The 20,795-nt window shown below is 42.8% G+C and overlaps 1 protein-coding gene across 1 annotated transcript in view; it reads right to left on the bottom strand.

The window, feature by feature from the left end:
- Nucleotides 1-19,207, bottom strand: part of LOC124594112 — a 41,174-nt gene extending 21,967 nt beyond the window's left edge. The window contains exons 1-2 of the mRNA XM_047132470.1: nucleotides 19,078-19,207; nucleotides 4,173-4,327 (exon numbers count right to left, since the gene is read on the bottom strand). Coding sequence (XP_046988426.1) covers nucleotides 4,173-4,327; nucleotides 19,078-19,207 — 285 coding nt within the window. The remainder of the gene's footprint in view (nucleotides 1-4,172; nucleotides 4,328-19,077) is intronic.
- Nucleotides 19,208-20,795: the final 1,588 nt, after the last annotated feature.

Raw genomic sequence — 20,795 nt, forward strand, 5'->3', positions numbered from 1 at the left:
TAAAAATTCCGTGATGGAAGTGGCCGGGTGCCACGGAGCTTTGTCATGATGCCGCATCCATTTGTTCAAAACTGGCTCTGAGCACTATGGGACTTAACATGAGGTCATCAGTCCTCTAGATTTAGAACTACTTAAACCTAACTAACTTAAGGACATCACAAACATCCATGCCCGAGGCAGGATTCGAACCTGCGACCGTAGTGGTCGCGCGGTTACAGACTGTAGCGTCTCGAACCGCTCGGCCACACCGGCCGGCCATCCATTTGTGTGCAATGTGCACATCTTCGGCCAAAAGCAGATGTACAGTGAAAGTGATTAAGTTAACCAGATCACCCATTATCCTTGCTGTTAAACGGTGGTCTGAGCTTACAAGATCACGCACGCGATCGACGTTTTCGTCGGTTTTTGAAGCTGAAGGTCTCCCTGAGCGAGGTTCGTTTTCAACTTATACTCGCTTCCAAAAATGATTTGTGCCAGAGAAGGTCACATTTGCTGATTAGCAAAGTTTAACACAAAACTTGATTGCGTAAAGATGCCCTAAAATCCGCTGTTTCGTTTTATAAAACACAGCAAAAACGAAGCTTCACTTCTAGCGCTTTCAAAAATCACGTGACGGCTCTATGGAGCTGAAGCTCTGACTGAGCATCTGGAAGGGATGAACACACTGGTCTACACACGTAGAACAGCACAGCGTTGCCAGATCGGTCGCTGTGTTGTCAGTCTCATTATTTTTCTCGCACACCTCGTAAAGCAGCATCTGTGAAGCAATGATTGGGACTGGTCTGTCCAGAGTCCCGACTTGAAACCAATGGAACACTTTTCGAGTTAACTTACATTACTGACTTCATTTCAGACCTCAACGTCGAACATCCCTAACTTTTCTGGTTTGGGCTGTTGAGGAAGAATGGGCTGGTATTCCTCCACAGATATTCAAACGGATTCTACGGATCGGAGCGTGGAATGTCAGATCCCTTAATCGGGCAGGTAGGTTAGAAAATTTAAAAAGGGAAATGGTTAGGTTAAAGTTAGATATAGTGGGAATTAGTGATGTTCGGTGGCAGGAAGAACAAGACTTTTGGTCACGTGAATACAGGGTTATAAATACAAAATCAAATAGGGGAAATGCAGGAGTGGGTTTAATAATGAATAAAAAATAGGAGTGCAGGTAAGCTACTACAAACAACACAGTGAACGCATCATTGTGGCCAAGATAGACACGAAGCCCACGCCTACTACAGTAGCACAAGTTCATATGCCAACTAGCTCCGCAGATGATGAAGAAATTGATGAACTGTATGATGAGATGAAAGAAATTATTCAGGTAGTGAAGGGAGACGAAAATTTAATAGTCATGACTGGAATTCGAGAGTAGGAAAAGGGAGAGAAGGAAACATAGTAGGTGAATATGGATTGGGGGTAAGACATGAAAGAGGAAGCCGCCTGGTAGAGTTTTGCACAGAGCATAACTTAATCATAGCTAACACTTGGTTCAAGAATCATGAAAGAAGGGTTGTATACATGGAAGAATCCTGGAGATACCAGAAGGTATCAGATAGATTATATAATGGTAAGACAGAGATTTAGGAACCAGGTTTTAAATTGTAAGACATTGCCAGGGGCAGATGTGGACTCTGACCACAATCTATTGGTTATGAACTGTAGATTAAAACTGAAGAAACTGCAAGAAGGTGGGATTTTAAGGTGATGGGATCTGGATAAACTGACTAAACCAGAGGTTGTACAGAGTTTCAGGGAGAGCATAAGGGAACAATTGACAGGAATGGGGGAAAGAAGTACAGTCGATGAAGAATAGGTAGCTCTGAGGGATGAAGTAGTGAAGGCAGCAGACGATCAAGTAGGTAAAAAGACGAGGGCTAGTAGAAATCCTTGGGTAACAGAAGAAATATTCAATTTAATTGATGAAAGGAGAAAATATAAAAATGCAGTAAATGAAGCAGGCAAAAAGGAATACAAACGTCTTATAAATGAGATCGACGGGAAGTGCAAAATGGCTAAACAGAGATGGCTAGAGGACAAATGTAGGGATCTATAGGCTTATCTCACTAGGGGTAAGATAGATACTGCCTAAAGGAAAGTTAAAGAAAACTTTGGAGAAAAAAGAACCACTTGCGTCAATATCAAGAGCTCAGATGGAAACCCAGTTCTAAGCAAAGAAGGGGAAGCAAAAGGTTTGGAACCGGGCGACTGCTACGGTCGCAGGTTCGAATCCTGCCTCGGCCATGGATGTGTGTAATGTCCTTAGGTTAGTTAGGTTTAAGTAGTTCTAAGTTCTAGGGGACTGATGACCTGAGATGTTAAGTCCCATAGTGCTCAGAGCCATTTGAACCATTTGAAAGCAGAAAGTTGGAAGGAGTACATAGAGGGCTGTACAAGGGCGATGTACTTGAGGACAATATTATGGAAATGGAAGAGGATGTAGATGAAGATGAAATGGGAGATACGATACTGCGTGAAGAATTTGACAGAGCACTGGAAGACCCGAGTGGAAACAACGCCCGGGAGTAGCCAACATTCCATTAGAACTCCTGACAGCCTTGGGAGAGCCAGTCCTGACAAAACTCTACCATCTGGTGAGCAAGATGTATGAGACAGGTGAAATACCCTCAGACTTCAAGAAGAATATAATAATTTCAATCCCAAAGAAGGCAGGTGTTGACAGATGTGAAAATTACCGAACTATCAGTTTAATAAGTCACAGCTGCAAAATACTAACACGAATTCTTTACAGACGAATGTAAAAACTGAAAGCCGAACTCGGGGAAGATCAGTTTGGTTTCCGTAGAAATATTGGAACACGTGAGGCAATACTGACCTTACGACTTATCTTAGAAGAAAGATTAAGGAAAGGCAAACCTACGTTTCTGGCATCTGTAGACTTAAAGAAAGCTTTTGACAATGTTGACTGGAATACTCTCTTTCAAATTCTAAAGATGGCAGGGGTAAAATACAGGGAGCGAAAGGCTATTTACAATTTGTACAGAAACCAGATTGCAGTTATAAGAGTCGAGGGGCATGAAAGGGAATCAGTGGTTGGGAAGGGAGTGAGACAGGGTTGTAGCCTCTCCCCGATGTTATTCAATTTGTATATTGAGCAAGCAGTAAAGGAAACAAATTAAAAATTCGGAGTAGGTATTAAAATCCATGGAGAAGAAATAAAAACTTTGAGGTTCACCGATGACATTGTAATTGTGTCAGAGACAGCAAAGGACTTGGAAGGGCAGTTGAACGGTATGGACAGTGTCTTGAAAGGAGGATATAAGATGAACATCAACAGAAGCAAAACGAGGATAATGGAACGTAGTCGAATTAAGTCGTGTGACGGTGAGGGAATTAGATTGCGAAATGAGACACTTAAAGCAGTAAAGGAGTTTTGCTATTTGGGGAGCAAAATAACTGATGATGGTCGATGTAGAGAAGATATAAAATGTAGCCTGGCAATGGCAAGGAAAGCATTTCTGAAGAAGAGAAATTTGTTAACATCGAGTATAGATTTGTCAGGAAGTCGTTTCTGAAAGTATTTGTATGGAGTGTAGCCACGTATGGAAGTGAAGCATGGACGATAAATAGTTTGGACAAGAAGAGAATAGAAGCTTTCGAAATGTGGTGCTACAGAAGAATGCTGAAGATTAGGTGAGTAAATCACATAACTAATGATGAAGTATTGAAGAGAATTGGGGATAAGAGGAGTTTGTGGCACAACTTGACAAAAAGAAGGGACCGGTTAGTAGGACATGTTCTGAGGCATCAAGGGGTCACAAAGTTGTCATTGGAGGGGAGCGTGGAGGGCAAAAATCGTAGAAGGAGACCTAGAGATGAATACACTAAGCAGATTCAGAAGGATGTAGGTTGCAGTAAGTACTGGGAGATGAAGAAGCTTGCACAGGATAGGATAGCATGGAGAGCTGCATCAAACCAGTCTCAGGACTGAAGACCACAACAACAACAAGAACAACATTGAGAGTGTTCCCATCAGAATTTAAGCCGCCATAGAGGCGAAGGCTGGACACACACCATCTTTATTTCCACTAGTAGGTGTCTGGATAGTTTTGGTCACCAGATACAATTGACCAAATAGTGTGGATACTATGTACTAATAAGAAGCGTAGTGTGTCCGTTGTTAGCAGCGTAAAAAGAAAGGCGGAACTACCCACCTTGAACTTGAGACGAAGGTTGTAGGGGATGCCGTATTCGTCGTGCAACTGGTCGGCCAGTGAGCGGGAGTCATCGCCGATGTTGGCCAGCGCGCTCCGCCTCGCCACCTGGTCCAGGCCCAGCGCCAGTTCGTACGCCAGGAATGGCTCGCGCTCTGCAACACGCAGCACTCGTTGCCTCAGCAACTTTCTGTCTCTCCACTGGTCATTGAGGCAGCCGGGGAGGAGCCGACAGTCGGCCAAGTAGTTCAAACTATACCAAACTGCTGACCATTAAATTTACACCGTGAAAACGACAAGCAACAAAAGTGATGGAAGTGGAACACCACAGTTGTGTTTTCAAAACATTTAGTATTCAGACGACTAGTTTCAATGTTACATTTCAGGTCCTGTTATAAACCAAATAAGAACTTCCAGTCATTGGCTCATACGACCCAGACAAAAATCCATGATACATGAACCAATAACTCGAAATATTTATTTGGGTTGTAGTAGGACCTGCAGATGAGGCGAATGTAGCGTTGAAACTAGTCGTCTGCCGGCCGGAGTGGCCGAGCGGTTCTAGGCGATTCAGTCTGGAACCGCGCAACCGCTACGGTCGCAGGTTCGAATCCTGCCTCGGGCATGGATGTGTGCGATGTCCTTAGGTTAGTTAGGTTTAAGTAGTTCTAATTCTAGGGGACTGATGACCTCAGAAGTTAAGTCCCATAGTTCTCAGAGCCATTTGAACCAAATTAGTCGTCTGAATAATAAATACCTTGAAAACGTGGCTATGGTATTTCACTCCCATTAGATATATTGTCAGATGCTGGTCCTACTCCACAGGAATTCATAAACTGAACACGAAACAAACGTCGAACTGGCGCCAAGTGTACACGCTGATATGTAAATGATTAGCATTTTAGCACAACTGCAGAAAGGTCCTGTTATCATACTCATCATATCAGTGTTCCAAATTGCATGTACTAGCAGCATAATGCGAGAGCCTGCACTGCAGTTCATACTACGAATGCTTTGAGGACTGTGCGTATTCTTGACTGGCTTGTCTAGTTTGTGAGGATCCTATATCGTCACACGTCGCCTTATACGAGTTTGGATATTTTTTGTTTAATTTTTCGTTTAGTTGCATCTTCAGTGAATGGCGTGTCGTATTCGACAGATGTCTAACAATTAGAGTTGTAAAACTACCGTAGGCTGCCGTAGATAATGGTAAATAAGAGTAGACTACGACAGTTTCTCTATTAGCTCTGTTCAGTTACAATCGTAACTGCGTTACCTGTAAGTTAGATGTGTTGCGTACCTAACTGGCTTAAACTCATTTCGGTTGCTTTGTTTGCATATGCGACCAATACCTTACTAGATTCGCTTAGAAACCGGAAGTTTTGAACGTATAGAAACTGAGGGATGGTATATAAAGTGCCGCCTAACCTACGCCTGGTAACGGCCTTGCCGCATAGGATTCACTGGTTCCCGTTAGATTACTGAACTTAAGCGCTATCGGGAGTGGCCGGCACTTGGATGGGTGACCATCCGGGCCGCCATGCGCTGTTGCCATTTTTCGGGGTGCACTGAGCTTCGTGGTGTCAATTGAGGAGCTACTCGACCGACTAGTAGCGGCTCCGGTCAAATAAAAACATCATAACGACTGGGAGAGCGATGTGCTGACCACACGCCCCTCCTATCCACATCTTCAGCTGAGCATGACGTATGACACGGCGGTCGGATGGTCCCGATGGCCCACTTGTGGCCTTAAGATGGAGTGCTTTAACGTACGGATCATCTTTGTTCTACGTAGTTACCCTCCAGTTCCTTAGTTAAAAATATTATTTATAGCAAAACTGAAATTGTCAATGTTTAATTCAGGTCTTAGTTTAAAACTGTTAGTTTTTAATGTGAAAAAGAGGTATGTTGTAGTAAAAAATAAAAAAAAACATATAGATTTATCAGATAGCTCTAGAAAACGCGATTTCCTCGAAAACAGGTAAAATAAAAAAAATAAAAGCGCAAACAAAAAACATATCAAACATTTCAGTGCTTCGTCGAGCTTATATAAAACATATTTCTGTTATTGATAAACAACTTCCTCACTTATCAGTACTACAGGAAATTCCTGCCTTCGATCATGATGAAAAAGCTTTCTATTGAGTAAAAAAGAAGAACAATAATAACTATATAGATTTTTTTTATGTTAGTGCATTCAAATTGCACTTACATCAAAAGTAATTGCTTTAGTTCCATAAGAGCGCAGAAGTTACGTGGTCACTTAAGTTCTGTTACTTATAAAATGCAACTTATATTTTGTAAGAATTTAAAATACACACTGGACTAACGTTGAGCGATGTACGGTAATATTTATGTGAAAAACAAACAACCAGAAAACGAAGAGAAGTCGTCGGCTTCCAGTTTCTTTCTCATACATTCACATATGTTTCTTTCCTACCAGTGGTACCAATACCTCGGTGACTATCATTTACTACGTAACTTACAACTGTTCCACAGCTACCGAAACGCAGTTTTCGTTGAATGAAACTCTACCAAATCTGCGTGTTTGGTAGAACGAAACTCTACCAATAATACTACAGTGTGTGGGTTGACAGTCCTGCACTTAGCTGGAGAGAGAGCTGTGGCGGCTTATGGTAAAGGATATTACGAGTCTGTTCGTGGAAGTTATTGGTTTCAGCGTGGAATCAAATGACGATGATTACTGATGTACGTCCCAAGCTGCTACGAGCTTCGTGTCGAAAATATTGAGAGTGCATCAATTTTAAAACTGACTTTAAATTCAAAGAAAATAAATCCTACTCGTGTCCCGCACTAAATAAGTAGAGTCACAACAAAAAATAGTGAATGCAGTCACGCTCGTTAAACGTGAGGGGAAAGGGATCAATATGGCGCTATCAGCTTGTAATAAAGGCTGGTAGCGTCATAAAGACATATACTTTCGTACGAGCGCCCAGTCAGTAATCTCCTTCAGTGACACTATATGTGTTTCTGCTTCCAATATATAAAGAATATCGGAGTGTTTTCGTTCTCGTGGGGATCACACCTCACACTGATGTCGATGAGGGACACCAGTTCCGAATGGAAAGAATGCTTTAATAGCGGTTATACGGTTAACATGTCCACAAAGTTCGATAAATATCGGGCTATCGCTTCATTCCATTTCCGTCACTGTACTTTCAAGTCGGATAACGATACCCAAGGAGCTGGCGGAGTGGTGTAACTCGCTCGTACTCCTGAAGCGCAGTCGAAGCATCCCAAAATTAGGTGATGGAACTGTCGTGATAGTGCCTTATAGAAAAACAACGATCAGTTTCCGCATCCATACTCGGCCAAATATATCAAGTGTTACACATTCAATGACTTGATTTTACACTTTCTTTCTTTATTGATAACGATTTGGGTCTAGAGAGACCTGAATTACAAATTAGGCAGTATAGGTACCATAATATATTCTGTATACCTGAAAACTATATGCCAGCAATCAGTATTTCATCTTGAAAAACGGTTTGAAAGAAAGTTACTTGCATATTAACCAAGAAATAAGAAACATTCTCACCTTCACTAAATGAGGTATATTCATACTGAAGCGCACGTTTACCGATTTAAAATTAGTGTCGCAACATTTTAATTTTTGTCGGCTGTTGTCATTAAACTGTCATCGATTTCGGATTAAAAATGAAGGGCATGACTGCTTCTCGTTGTGGCAGGGAAATATGACACATTGCAAAAGAAAAACTACGTAAAACTGATCAATAAAGAATTAAGAAAAAGTGTGATAGTTTGCAGGTGTTAATCACTTAAGAGCCTTCTCGGCGTCACGTCTACATTTACATCTACATCTACATCTACATTCATAGTCTGCAAACCACTGTGAATTGCATAGCAGAGCATAATTCCCAAATCCACATTGTACCATTTATTAGCACCTCTTCCCAGTCCATTCGCATTTGGAGCGCCGCCTGAATGATTCATTAAACGCCTGCGTGCGTGCTATAGCCAGTCTAAGTCTGCCTTCGCGAATCTACGGGATCGATACGTAGGGCGTTAAACTTAGTTGTTTTAGAAACCTTCTCACCAGGTACTCATGGGATAGACTCAATCTACACTCCTGGCCATTAAAATTGCTACACTAAGAAGAAATGCAGATGATAAACGGGTATTCATTGGACAAATATATTATACTAGAACTGACATGTGACTACATTTTCACGCAATTTGGGTGCATAGTTCCTGAGAAATCAGTACACAGAACAACCACCTCTGGCCGTAATAATGGCCTTGATATGCCTGGGCATTGTGTCAAACAGAGCTTGGATGGCGTCTACAGGTACAGCTGCCCATGCAGCTTGAACACGATACCACGGTTCATCAAGAGTAGTGACTGGCGTGTTGTGACGAGCTAGTTGCTCGGCAACCATTGACCAGACGTTTTCAATTGGTGAGAGATCTGGAGAATGTGCTGGCCAGGACAGCAGTCGAACATTTTCTGTATCCAGAAAGTCCCGTACAGGACCTGCAACATGTGGTCGTGCATTATCCTGCTGAAATGTAGGCTTTCGCAGGGATAGAATGAAGGGTAGAGCCACGTGTCGTAACACATCTGAAATGTAACGTCCACGGTTCAAAGTGCCGTCAATGCGAACAAGAGGTGACCGAGACGTGTAACCCACGGCACCCCATACCATCTCACCGGGTGATAAGCCAATATGGCGATGACGAATACACGCTTCCAATGTGCGTTCACCGCGATGTCGCCAAACACGGATGCGACCATCATGATGCTGTAAACAGAACCTGGATTCATCCGAAAAAAATGACGTTTCGCCATTCGTGCACCCAGGATCGCCGTTGAGTACACCATCGCACCCGCTACTGTCTGTGATGCAGCGTCAAGGGTAACCGCAGCCATGGTCTCCCAGCTGATAGTCCATGTTACTGCAAACGTCGTCGAACTGTTCGTGCAGATGGTTGTTATCTTGCAAACGTCCCCATCTGTTGACTCAGGGATCGAGACGTTGCTGCACGATCCGTTACAGCCACGAGGATAAGATGCCTGTCATCTCGACTGCTAGTGACACGAGGCCGTTGGGATCCAGCACGGCGTTCCGTATTACCCTCCTGAACTCACCGATTCCATATTCTGCTAACAGTCATTGGATCTCGGCCAACGCGAGCAGCAATGTCGCGATACGATATACCGCAATCGCGATAGGCTACAATTGGACCTTTATCAAATTCGGAAACGTGATGGTACGCATTTCTCCTCCTTACACGAGGCATCACAACAACGTTTCATGAGGCAATGCCGGTGAACTGCTGTTTGTGTATGAGAAATCGGTTGGAAACTTTCCTCATGTCAGCACGTTGTAGGAGTCGCCAGCGGCGCCAGCCTTGTGTGAATGTTCTGAAAAGCTAATCATTTGCATATCACAGCATCTTCCTCCTGTCGGTTAAATTTTGCGTCTGTGGCACGTCATCTTCGTGGTGTAGCAATTTCAATGGCCAGTAGTGTATTTCCATGAGTCTGCGAGTTCAGTTTCAGCACCTCCGTGACGCCCTTCCTCGGGTCAAACAAACATGTGACCAATCGTGCTGCGCTTCTATGTATACGTTCAATATGCACAGTCAGTCCACTTTGGTACTGGTCCGTCACAACTGAGAAATATGTTAAGACGTGTCACAGAGTGGTTTGTAAACAATCTTCAATGTAGACTGTTTGTATTTTCAGAGTATGCTACCACTGAACTAAAGTCTATCATCTGCTTTATCTACGACTGAGCCTTTATGATCGTTCCAGTTCACGTCCTTGAAAATGGTTAAACCCAGGTATTTGTATGAGGTGGCCGATTCCATGTGTTACCGATTGATATTATAGTCATAGAATACTACGTTATTTTCATTTTGTGACGTCCACAGTTTTGCATTATGGCCGTTTAAGGCAAGTTGCTTATCTTTGTACCACTTTGAAATCGTATTAAGACATGATAATATTTGTGCAGCTTCTTGCAGATTCTAGATCCTAGATAACTACACAACCTGAAAAACGTTTGAGATTGCTATTAATATGGTCTACAGCGTTATTAATATGCAACGTGAACAACGAGGGTCGCAATACATTTCTCAGAGACACTCCTGAAGTAATTTTTACATTTGTCGGTGACGCTCCATCTAAGATAACGTGGTCCTCCCTACCAAGAAATTCTCAGTCCAGTCACAAAAAAATGGTTCAAATGACTATGAGCACTAGGGGACTTAACATCTGAGGTCATCAGTCCTCTAGACTGAAGCGCCTAGAACCGCTCGGCCCCAACAGCCGGCCCAGCCACAAACTTCGCTTGTTATCCTACAATATCGCAATTTCTATGATAAGCCTATATGTGGTAGTGAGCCAAATTCTGTTTGGAAGAAATAATGCATCTACCTGATTGCTCTGACTCAAGTTTTTCAGGATGTGATGTGAAAGAAGTGTGAATTGGGTTTCACATAATCGATGTTTTCTGAATCTATGCTGGTTGACATAGTGGATGTCTTTATGTTCGAGATATCTCATTATATTTGAGCTCAGAGTTCTAATTTTATGGATCACGGGTATGACCTGCGATATCTTCCAGCTACTGGGCAAACTTTTTCTTTCGAGGATTCTAAGGTATATTACGATAAAAGAGGGGCTTATTCAGCTGAAAATTCGGCACGTAATCTGATAGAGATTCCTTCGCCTATTCGCCACTGCTCCCATTGAGACAGACAGTAATGGTAGGTTACGAGATGAAGATTACAGTAGAAACAGCTGGTGACTGGAAACTATGCTTTCGTTAATAAAGAAGGAGAACTACGTGAGTGAAGATGAAGTGACAGTAATCTTTGAGGAAGAGCCTGAAATTGCTTGGCGAAAGCCACTGAACAGGAGCGACTGCCAGTCGAAGGCTGGTGTGTCACCTGCTAGGCTGCCAACTGACAGTCTGTCACTCACCTGGCGAGGATTGGCGTATCTCGCGCGCCGATATCGTGGCAGTGATTGACACAATCTTCAAAGCGAGGTTTCAACACAGAGTAAGATGTGAACGTGTGCAAATGCGCACAACAAAAAGGTCAAAGGTGCTCCCTCGCGGCATTTTCCTACATCAAGCGTCACACAAATGACGTTAAGATCCGGTATCCAGCGGACGCTCTGGACGCTTTCGCAGCAGAAGCGGCGAGGTCGCTCTCCAGTCAGAATTAAAAATCTGTGAAACGAGACATGCACCTCTTCATCCCAGGGATACTCTTTCCAACATATAAAGAAGCCGAAAAAACTCGAATATGTCAGTAAAGAGAGCATATTTCAGTCGACGTTAAGAAATATATCGAGAAAAAATAATAATGGTATGAAACGTGAACGAGACTAACGATAAACGATAACAGCTGAAATTAGTTTCTTGTGAAGAAAAGTTTTCAGAGTCGTGTAAATAAAACTCGAAGGCTCAAATATTTACAGAAATAAATTCAAGTTATACAGGTTTTCCTTTGTTTCCGTCTGTAGGCAAGTCAAAATATTGTATATGAAGTATGTTGTTTGTTCGTTCCCAAATTGTAATACAACGTCATGACAGATATCATCGTAACAATAATCTGTGGATGAATAAAACTACTGCTGAAACTTCCTGGCAGATTAAAACTGTGCGCCCGACCGAGACTCGAACTCGGGACCTTTGCCTTTCGCGGGCAAGTGCTCTACCATCTGAGCTACCGAAGCACGACTCACGCCTGGTACTCACAGCTTTACTTCTGCCAGTATCTCGTCTCCTACCTTCCAAACTTTACAGAAGCTCTCCTGTGAACCTTGCAGAACTAGCACTCCTGAAAGAAAGGATACAGCGGAGACATGGCTTAGCCACAGCCTGGGGGATGTTTCCAGAATGAGATTTTCACTCTGCAGCGGAGTGTGCGCTGATAAGAAACTTCCTGGCAAATTAAAACTGTGCGCCCGACCGAGACTCGAACTCGGGACTCCCGAGTTCGAGTCTCGGTCGGGCACACAGTTTTAATCTGCCAGGAAGTTTCATCAGCGCACACTCCACTGCAGAGTGAAAATCTCATTCTGAAAACTACTGCTGCTACTACTATTACTACTAGTAAAAATTTGGTTAACTTAAGTGGTAGTTTACAAGCGAATATATTCTTTAGTTTAGTGTGCTTGTGCTTGCCCTATTACTTTGACATACGAAACTTTATTTCCTTTGAACAATACCGATTGGGAGCTATAAATATTATAGGCATGGTATTTAGGACGAGTTCCCTACTAATTATTGAGAAGTGAAATAATCGCTACAACTTCATTCAACAGTTCCTCATCGGAAAATTTCCATCAATGTCAGTAAGTTTCCTCGATCGTACGTTTTTTTCTAGTCAGATCTACATTTATGCAGGCCATTCCAGTGATATGGGGAGGAATTTGGCTGCTTCTGCTTGTAATTTCTAGCACATTTCCACTATAACAGTGTCCGTCGAATCCAGGAACACAATTTTTCCCAATTTATTGTATATTTAAGAATAGAGGCCAATGAACATTTTAAATTACAACCATTTAAGTGAAGTGCAACATTTTACGTGTATCATTCTAACTTGTTTGTTTAGTAATGGTCCGTAATGTGTTCTGCTGCCAGAGTGAACTTTCTCTGTGAATTATTTTTCGATGGAGAAGTTGTTTGAGACCATTGCTAGAGAACAATCTCTGGAAACTAGTCAACTAAGTCAAGTGCAACGGTTTATACGTATCACACTTTTTCGGTAGTTTGTTCCGGTTTGTTTATTTAGGCTTAAACAATAATAAACGCTGTTGCTGAACTGAGCTTTCATCGGTAACTGTTCTTCACTAGAGATTTCTTTTGAGAGCGTTCTCATGTGACATTCCTGTCAGTTAACGTCGATAAATCACGTTCGCGATAAGTAATCTGCCTTCTGTCAGTGGATGTTTTCTCGGGCACAGCACACGGTGTATATGACAAATGAGTACCCAGAGCATGTTTTTGGGAAATTTTCAATATCCATTTGCAACATCCGATGCGTTCACAGGATTACTTCGTGCCGCTCAACATACACGGAAGTTCAAGTTTTTGTATTTAATGAAGATACCTTATAGTGTACCAAATATCACAAAAGCAGAGAAGCTTATGATAGGTTATTGCCATCAAAACCTGATTTGATTTGCTCAACTGTGAGAAGTCAACCAGATTTTTCAATAAATTCACTAATTATCATAATCATAATCATTATCATTATCATAAGGTGCAATGTCCACGTATTTTACCATCGATGCATAAATATTTTTAGAATATTGCATGTTGTTTAGCGTGGAAGAGATATAATTTTCCAGGTGTGGGAAAGCTTTAAAGCTGTTATACGAGGGCAGTTCAATAAGTAATGCAACACATTTTTTTTCTCGGCCCATTTTGGTTGAAAAAACCGGAAATTTCTTGTGGAATATTTTCAAACATTCCCGCTTCGTCTCGTATAGTTTCATTGACATCCGACAGGTGGCAGCGCTGTACGGAGCTGTTAAAATGGCGTCTGTAACGGATGTGCGTTGCAAACAACGGGCAGTGATCGAGTTTCTTTTGGCGGAAAACCAGGGCATCTCAGATATTCATAGGTGCTTGCAGAATGTCTACGGTGATCTGGCAGTGGACAAAAGCACGGTGAGTCGTTAGGCAAAGCGTGTGTCATCATCGCCGCAAGGTCAAGCAAGACTGTCTGATCTCCCGCGTGCGGGCCGGCCGTGCACAGCTGTGACTCCTGCAATGGCGGAGCGTGCGAACACACTCGTTCGAGATGATCGACGGATCACCATCAAACAACTCAGTGCTCAACTTGACATCTCTGTTGGTAGTGCTGTCACAATTGTTCACCAGTAGGGATATTCAAAGGTTTGTTCCCGCTGGGTCCCTAGTTGTCTAACCGAACACCATAAAGAGCAAAGGAGAACCATCTGTGCGGAATTGCTTGCTCGTCATGTGGCTGAGGGTGACAATTTCTTGTCAAAGATTGTTACAGGCGATGAAACATGGGTTCATCACTTCGAACCTGAAACAAAACGGCAATCAATGGAGTGGCGCCACACCCACTCCCCTACCAAGAAAAAGTTTAAAGCCATACCCTCAGCCGATAAAGTCATGGTTACAGTCTTCTGGGATGCTGAAGGGGTTATTCTGTTCGATGTCCTTCCCCATGGTCAAATGATCAACTCTGAAGTGTATTGTGATACTCTTCAGAAATTGAAGAAACGACTTCAGCGTGTTTGTAGGCACAAAAATCTGAACGAACTTCTCCTTCTTCATGACAACGCAAGACCTCACACAAGTCTTCGCACCCGAGAGGAGCTCACAAAACTTCAGTGGACTGTTCTTCCTCATGCACCCTACAGCCCCGATCTCGCACCGTCGGATTTCCATATGTTTGGCCCAATGAAGGATGCAATCCGTGGGAGGCACTACGCGGATGATGAAGAAGTTATTGATGCAGTACGACGTTGGCTCCGACATCGACCAGTGGAATGGTACCGTGCAGGCATACAGGCCCTCATTTCAAGGTGGCGTAAGGCCGTAGCACTAAATGGAGATTACGTTGAAATATAGTGTTGTGTAGCCAAAAGATTGGGGAATAACCTGGTGTATTTCAATGCTGAATAAAACAACCCCTGTTTCAGAAAAAAAATGTGTTGCATTACTTATTGAACTGCCCTCGTACCAACAGCCATGAATACTTTACCAAGTGATTTTCATTTAGTTTTTAGAGGAACTATTAAGAAAGCAGAAACAATGAGCGAAAAATCAACACACACACACACACACACACACACACACACACACACATAGGCTAGAACGCCACTGAGGTATGCAAAACCTTCGGATTCATGAGGACAGATTAAAGTATTTTTTATTTTTATTTTAGCTCCTAGTACTGAACTACAAATCTACGGTACCCAAGGTGTTTCCAGCAAAGGAACATAATGTTCAGGTTCCATTTTAAAGTTACACAAATAGCTGAATCATCATCATCATTTCAAATTTGAACAGATATATGGTTAAGAAAGAAATTCATAACTGATTATTTACTTGGCACCGATGCGAGAACATACTAGTCTTAATGACTGATTTAGATCGTGTAAATACATCTTTAAAGTGCGGTTAATATGAAAATTTTAATGGTCAGCGGTGACATTGACGGTTAAGAATATGACGTGTTATGTTGTAATCAAGCAGTCGATATCTGAAGGTGGCCTCTAACAACCGAAATGAGTCGTTATCTTTTACATCTCCTCGTGAGACTGACTGGGAAAAATAAAGATTTATAATTCATTAACATAGCTGTCACTCGTGAAGACAAAAGTCTGCCCTTATGAAAAAAAACAATTTATTTACGTTATTTTTGTCTAAGGCGTACGAAAAAGCATATGGCAAGGACAGTCTCCAAGTGATACACAAATTATTGAGGTCCTTAATTACCCGCTCTTTTCCTCACTATAGTTCCTATCATTAACTCAGTATCATTAAATAATGTAGGTATAATTGTGAAAGAACGCCATTTTCGTTTGAGTTTTGAAATAATTGCCTTTGCAGTCTTTAATATTTATCCTGAAAATGTTATGAAAATAGTTACAAAAAATAAACGATACATTTATTAACAGGTATATTATTGTTAAGAGCACTTCATTCCTAACCAAGTGCGGATTACGAGATGCTGCATTATTGAAGGATCTTACAACCCAAAGCACGTTGAGATGGAAGTCGGGCAAACTGCTTCTCAGTTTGGAGTACTCGGGAATGGATACCGAGGTATGACATTAGCCTTATGATTTTCATATGTTACTCTGTTTCGATCATCTAATCGGCGTAATCTTCCTGCCACTGACAAATTCTAAAGCGCTTAAGGAGTCAAACATAAGTTTGTTTAGGATTATTGATGTGTTTAAAAACTGTAGTGTCTACCGTATATGTTCACTTCGCCTTTTACATAAATACCCTAGTTTAACTAAAACGGCAAAAAGTTTTTGTTTCGAAATGATTACAATAAGATGTATTTGCGCGGTTAGGTCACACTAGACTCGGCTAATGTTTCGTTGACAGCCAGGGGCAGTTCGAATAATAAATTTCCTGGTCGGTGGATCGAGGCTCGTCTTGATTAAGATAAAAGGGACGCATGAACAAAATAGTGTATTTGCAGAGATGAAATGAAGGTCGAATTCTGGAGAATTCTAATCGCTGCCACCTGCAAAGCCACATCACATCGCGGTAACTCCGTGAAAATGAGGCATGCATTGGTTGAGTCAAGACGCAAAGTATTTTCAACATTTATCACACTAAACGAAAAATACGCAATTGTATTCCTCTGTAATAAATCTACAAAAATAATATTTACGACGCAAAAATTATAATGCTTTAGTTTTAAGGTGTCAAGTAAGACAATTAACTCGTTTATTTAGGATAGGAAGAAAATCAAAGGTTGTTTTACCATTCTGCAATGTTAAAAAAATATATTGAAGGAAATCCATTCAGTTTCTTTCCTTAAGCGTCAGCATCAAGAGGACTTTTGTGGATACCAAATGGTTCAAATGGCTGTGAGCACTATGGGACTCAACATACGTGGTCATCAGTCCCCTAGAACTTAGAACTACTTAAACCTAACTAACCTAAGGACATCACATAAATCCATGCCCGAGGCAGGATTCGAACCTGAGACCGTAGCAGTCGCGCGGTTCCGGACTGAGCGCCTAGAACCGCTAGACCACCGCGGCCGGCTGTGGATATCATCAAAGTGGTGAAACAGATAAAAAAAAATTATCGAGAACTGTGCTAGAATTTTTGGACAGCAAATGGATCACAGTCCTGAATCATCCACGGTATTCGCCGGATTTGGTCCCAGTCATCTTCCGGTTGTCCCCAAATAGAAATTGGAAATGGACACCGTTGTGGCGCAATTAAGAACATCCAAGAAAATTATACTGCCGCACTAAATGCAGTTACAAAAAATGACTTTCAAAACACTTTTCAAACGATTTCAGCTATGTTGTGTGTTTTGTTTCAGGGGGAGACTATTTTGAATAAATACTGTGATTCTGTGAAAATAATCCATGACTTTTATTTTTCATAACACAGTTCAAACGGAACTGGAACACATTGTGTATTACTTTCGTAGTCAGCTCTCTGGTTTGGAGTAATTCGGCCGTAAGTATGGGGAGAACATTACCAATGAAATAATAAGTACACCGCACAAATAGTGATCCCCAGACAATATCACGCTAATACTGTGTAACACAGACTCTAGCGTTAAAAGTGCCCTCCATCTAACGAGGAAGACAGTCGACCAGTTTCTTCACCTGAAGCCACTCGTTGCTGATTAGATCCCAATTGTGGGAATGTTGACTGCAAAGTTTCATTCGCTGTTCCAAGAAGCTACAGATATTTTCTTTGGATCTAAGATTGGATGATTTAGAGTGAGTGTCGAGTTGTGGTAGGGTGCCTGAGTGTTCGTAACACCACAACCGTTTGTGTGAACACGGCTGTTATCAGCTTGCAAAACGGGAGTCTCCACAGCGTACGTATCACGAAGATGTACAAGAAAGGGTGACAACTGGACACCGAAAATGGTCAAGTCTTGGTTCAGGTACACGTAACTGGAGTGAGTGGCTCAAGTCCTGGTCCTAAAGCACCAAAAAAACATCACAAAACAACCTCTGGCCTCGCATGCACCCTCTGCAGACTGTGGGTAAAATGCCCCGTTGGGCAGTCTGTGCACTCGACCCTTGCATCATTTAAAAATAGGCAAAGTCTCGATTCGCTGGACCACATTACACGCCTCCAGTCAACTACGTTCCGGTTTCTCCGTTGTTTGGTGGTTGACGGTGTTTACGGTTATGTGCCGCTATCCACAATGACCTTTAACGAGATACCCGACTCCAAATGGTTGAGATGGAGCTGCATTCACTGGCAGCAATTCATCTCGGATTTGAAACCGTCTGTGATTGAGAAGGCATAACATTCGTCTCCCATCCCTGACGGTTAGGGTCTTTTTGTGACCTCTGTTCTTACGCTGTGTTACATGGCTGCGAGTGTCCGCCCCCGGTAGCTGAGTGGTCAGCGCGACAGAATGTCAATACTAAGGGCCCGGGTTCGATTCCCCGCTGGGTGGGAGATTTTCTCCGCTCAGGGACTGCGTGTTGTGTTGTCCTAATCATCATCATTTCATCCCAATCGACGCACAAGTCGCCGAAGTGGCGTCAAATTGAAAGACTTGCACCCGGGGAAAGGTCTACCCGACGGGAGGCCCTAGTCACACGACATCATCATCATGGCTGCGAGTGGTACGTCATTGTTTGTCAACACGTCGAACGGTCCGAATACATATACCGAAAGTCCCCACAATTTTGTGAACGGTCCGAGTACATACACCGACAGTCTCCACAATTTCATTCACAGTGTGATCATGAGGTCGTCCAGACACGATAGCTCCTAATTTTATATATCCTTCTTCAGATCGACAGCTGAACTCAGATGTTCCTAAAATTTTGTTTGAGTATGAATGAATCTTTAACATGTATTTGAAGGTTTGGTGTTATTTGTTATCGATTTTGGTTCTACATTGCACCTTCTTCAGGCGCACAAGACCACATGGTATTTCATAGTGGGGCCTGACTATGGTGCAATGCGCTACTGAGGTCGATGGTAAATAAAGCAAGAATTGTAAACTAAGATGAAGGATTCAGTCGCACTCTAGACCCTAGATTCAAGTTCTAGCTTGGCAGATGTCCGTAAACACTCACGTATTGCTCGTTAGCATCTCTACGCATTACGGAAGAATGAGACAGCGCCAGTGGTGAGCTCACTCGCAAAGAGGCAGCAGCCCGCGTTTCTCCATGCTCACTGCTCACCTTCCTCGGGCAGCGAGTCGTACACCTCTTGCGCGCTGGCCGTCGTCGACGTACTGGCCGTCACTGCCTGCGGAGGCGCAGCCTTGGCAGCAGCCAACAGCATCACCAGCACCAGCACGTAGCCGTACATCATGCGATCCTGCAAAAAACAGCTGATTTTCCAGAACGCCGCTCTAAGATACTCCAGTACTGATTTATATTTCCAAATGCCAATTCTGCATCTATCTCCAGTAGTCCCAAGTTTCATCATTCCCTACTCCGTCTTCAATTCAGTTCGCGTTTTGATCTGCCTCACCTGTATATATTACACACCTCCTCAAACGTCATGTGGTCTCCGGACTCCCTACAGCATCTGCTATTATTGAGAGCTTTGGCTTGCAGGGATGCCTTCTTCACCTCTCCATGCAATGTCCTTTTCCAGGGTAATTTCGACCTCCTTTCCTTCCAAGACCACGAATTTTTTTCCGAAATATACCCATCCTATCTAGTAAAAACTCCCCTACCTTTTCCATTCCAAATGTTGGTCCTAAAACAGCCTTCCCTACACAATTCCTGTCTCTTGTCTCCTGTATCCTGTCTCTTGCCCCTTACCAGTACTCATACTGTATTCTTTCCAGCCCCTTGTGAAATATTACCAGCAGGCCCCAGCACCATCATTCTTAATGTCTCAAGGGACACACGTCGCCACCTCATCAAGCATACAAAACATTGTTATTCTTTTCAGTTCATGTCATTCAAAGGCTGAAAAGCGAGAACATGGCAGCTACTAGGCCTCCCTCCCACTCCTATATTCTAGGGAATGTGAACAACAAAGCAAACTCAACACAGCTGACATACGGGATGTTTCACATTTATTATTACAATCTTCTATGAGTTGCGAAGAGGAATCACTAGATAAAGTTCTGATAAGGAAAACATATCCGGAAATGTACCGTATCGATGTAAAATAAATTTAAAGGTCGGATCATTTTAAAATCTTCAGCTTCACGGTAGGCATACAGCGGACACAATGAACTATGACCTGTGTGTCTATAGGAGCGTGCGGAGCACCGTTGGAGCACCACAGTCAACCCTCGTAACTACCAACGTATCAGTTTCTCGCAGCCGTTGTTGCAGTGGTGGTGGTGGTGGTGGTTAGTGTTTAACGTCCCGTCGAGAACGAGGTCATTAGAGACGGAACGCAAGCTCGGGTTAGGGAAGGATTGGGAAGGAAATCGGCCGTGCCCTTTCAAAGGAACCATCCCGGCATTTGCCTGAAACGATTTAGGGAAATCACGGAAAACCTAAATCAGGATGGCCGGAGACGGGATTGAACCGTCGTCCTCCCGAACGCGAGTCCAGTGTGCTAACCACTGCGCCACCTCGCTCGGTCGTTGTTGCAGTAGGACGAGCAGTGTACGAGTATGTGACGTCATAATTACAACAGAGACTGACGGCGGAGCACTCCTTTCAGTTTCAGTGTGAGATTTGCAAATGTTACGATATGCAAACTTATTTTATTATATCCAATCTGTACATTTCCGGAAACAGACTCCTTACCAAAACTTCATCTACTGGATCCCCCTTAAAACCCTTAGAAGCCTGTAGTAGGAACTGTAAATCACCCAACATAGGATACAAAAAGTGTTTGTTTGCGCGGACGACTCTCTGTGGGGCTATACAGAGGAACTGAGAGCTAATACTCATTAGGCTGCTCTTATTGCAGTTTACCTGCAACG

This window comes from Schistocerca americana, chromosome 1 (assembly GCF_021461395.2).
Source record: "Schistocerca americana isolate TAMUIC-IGC-003095 chromosome 1, iqSchAmer2.1, whole genome shotgun sequence".
Classification (NCBI taxonomy): Eukaryota; Metazoa; Arthropoda; class Insecta; order Orthoptera; family Acrididae; genus Schistocerca; species Schistocerca americana.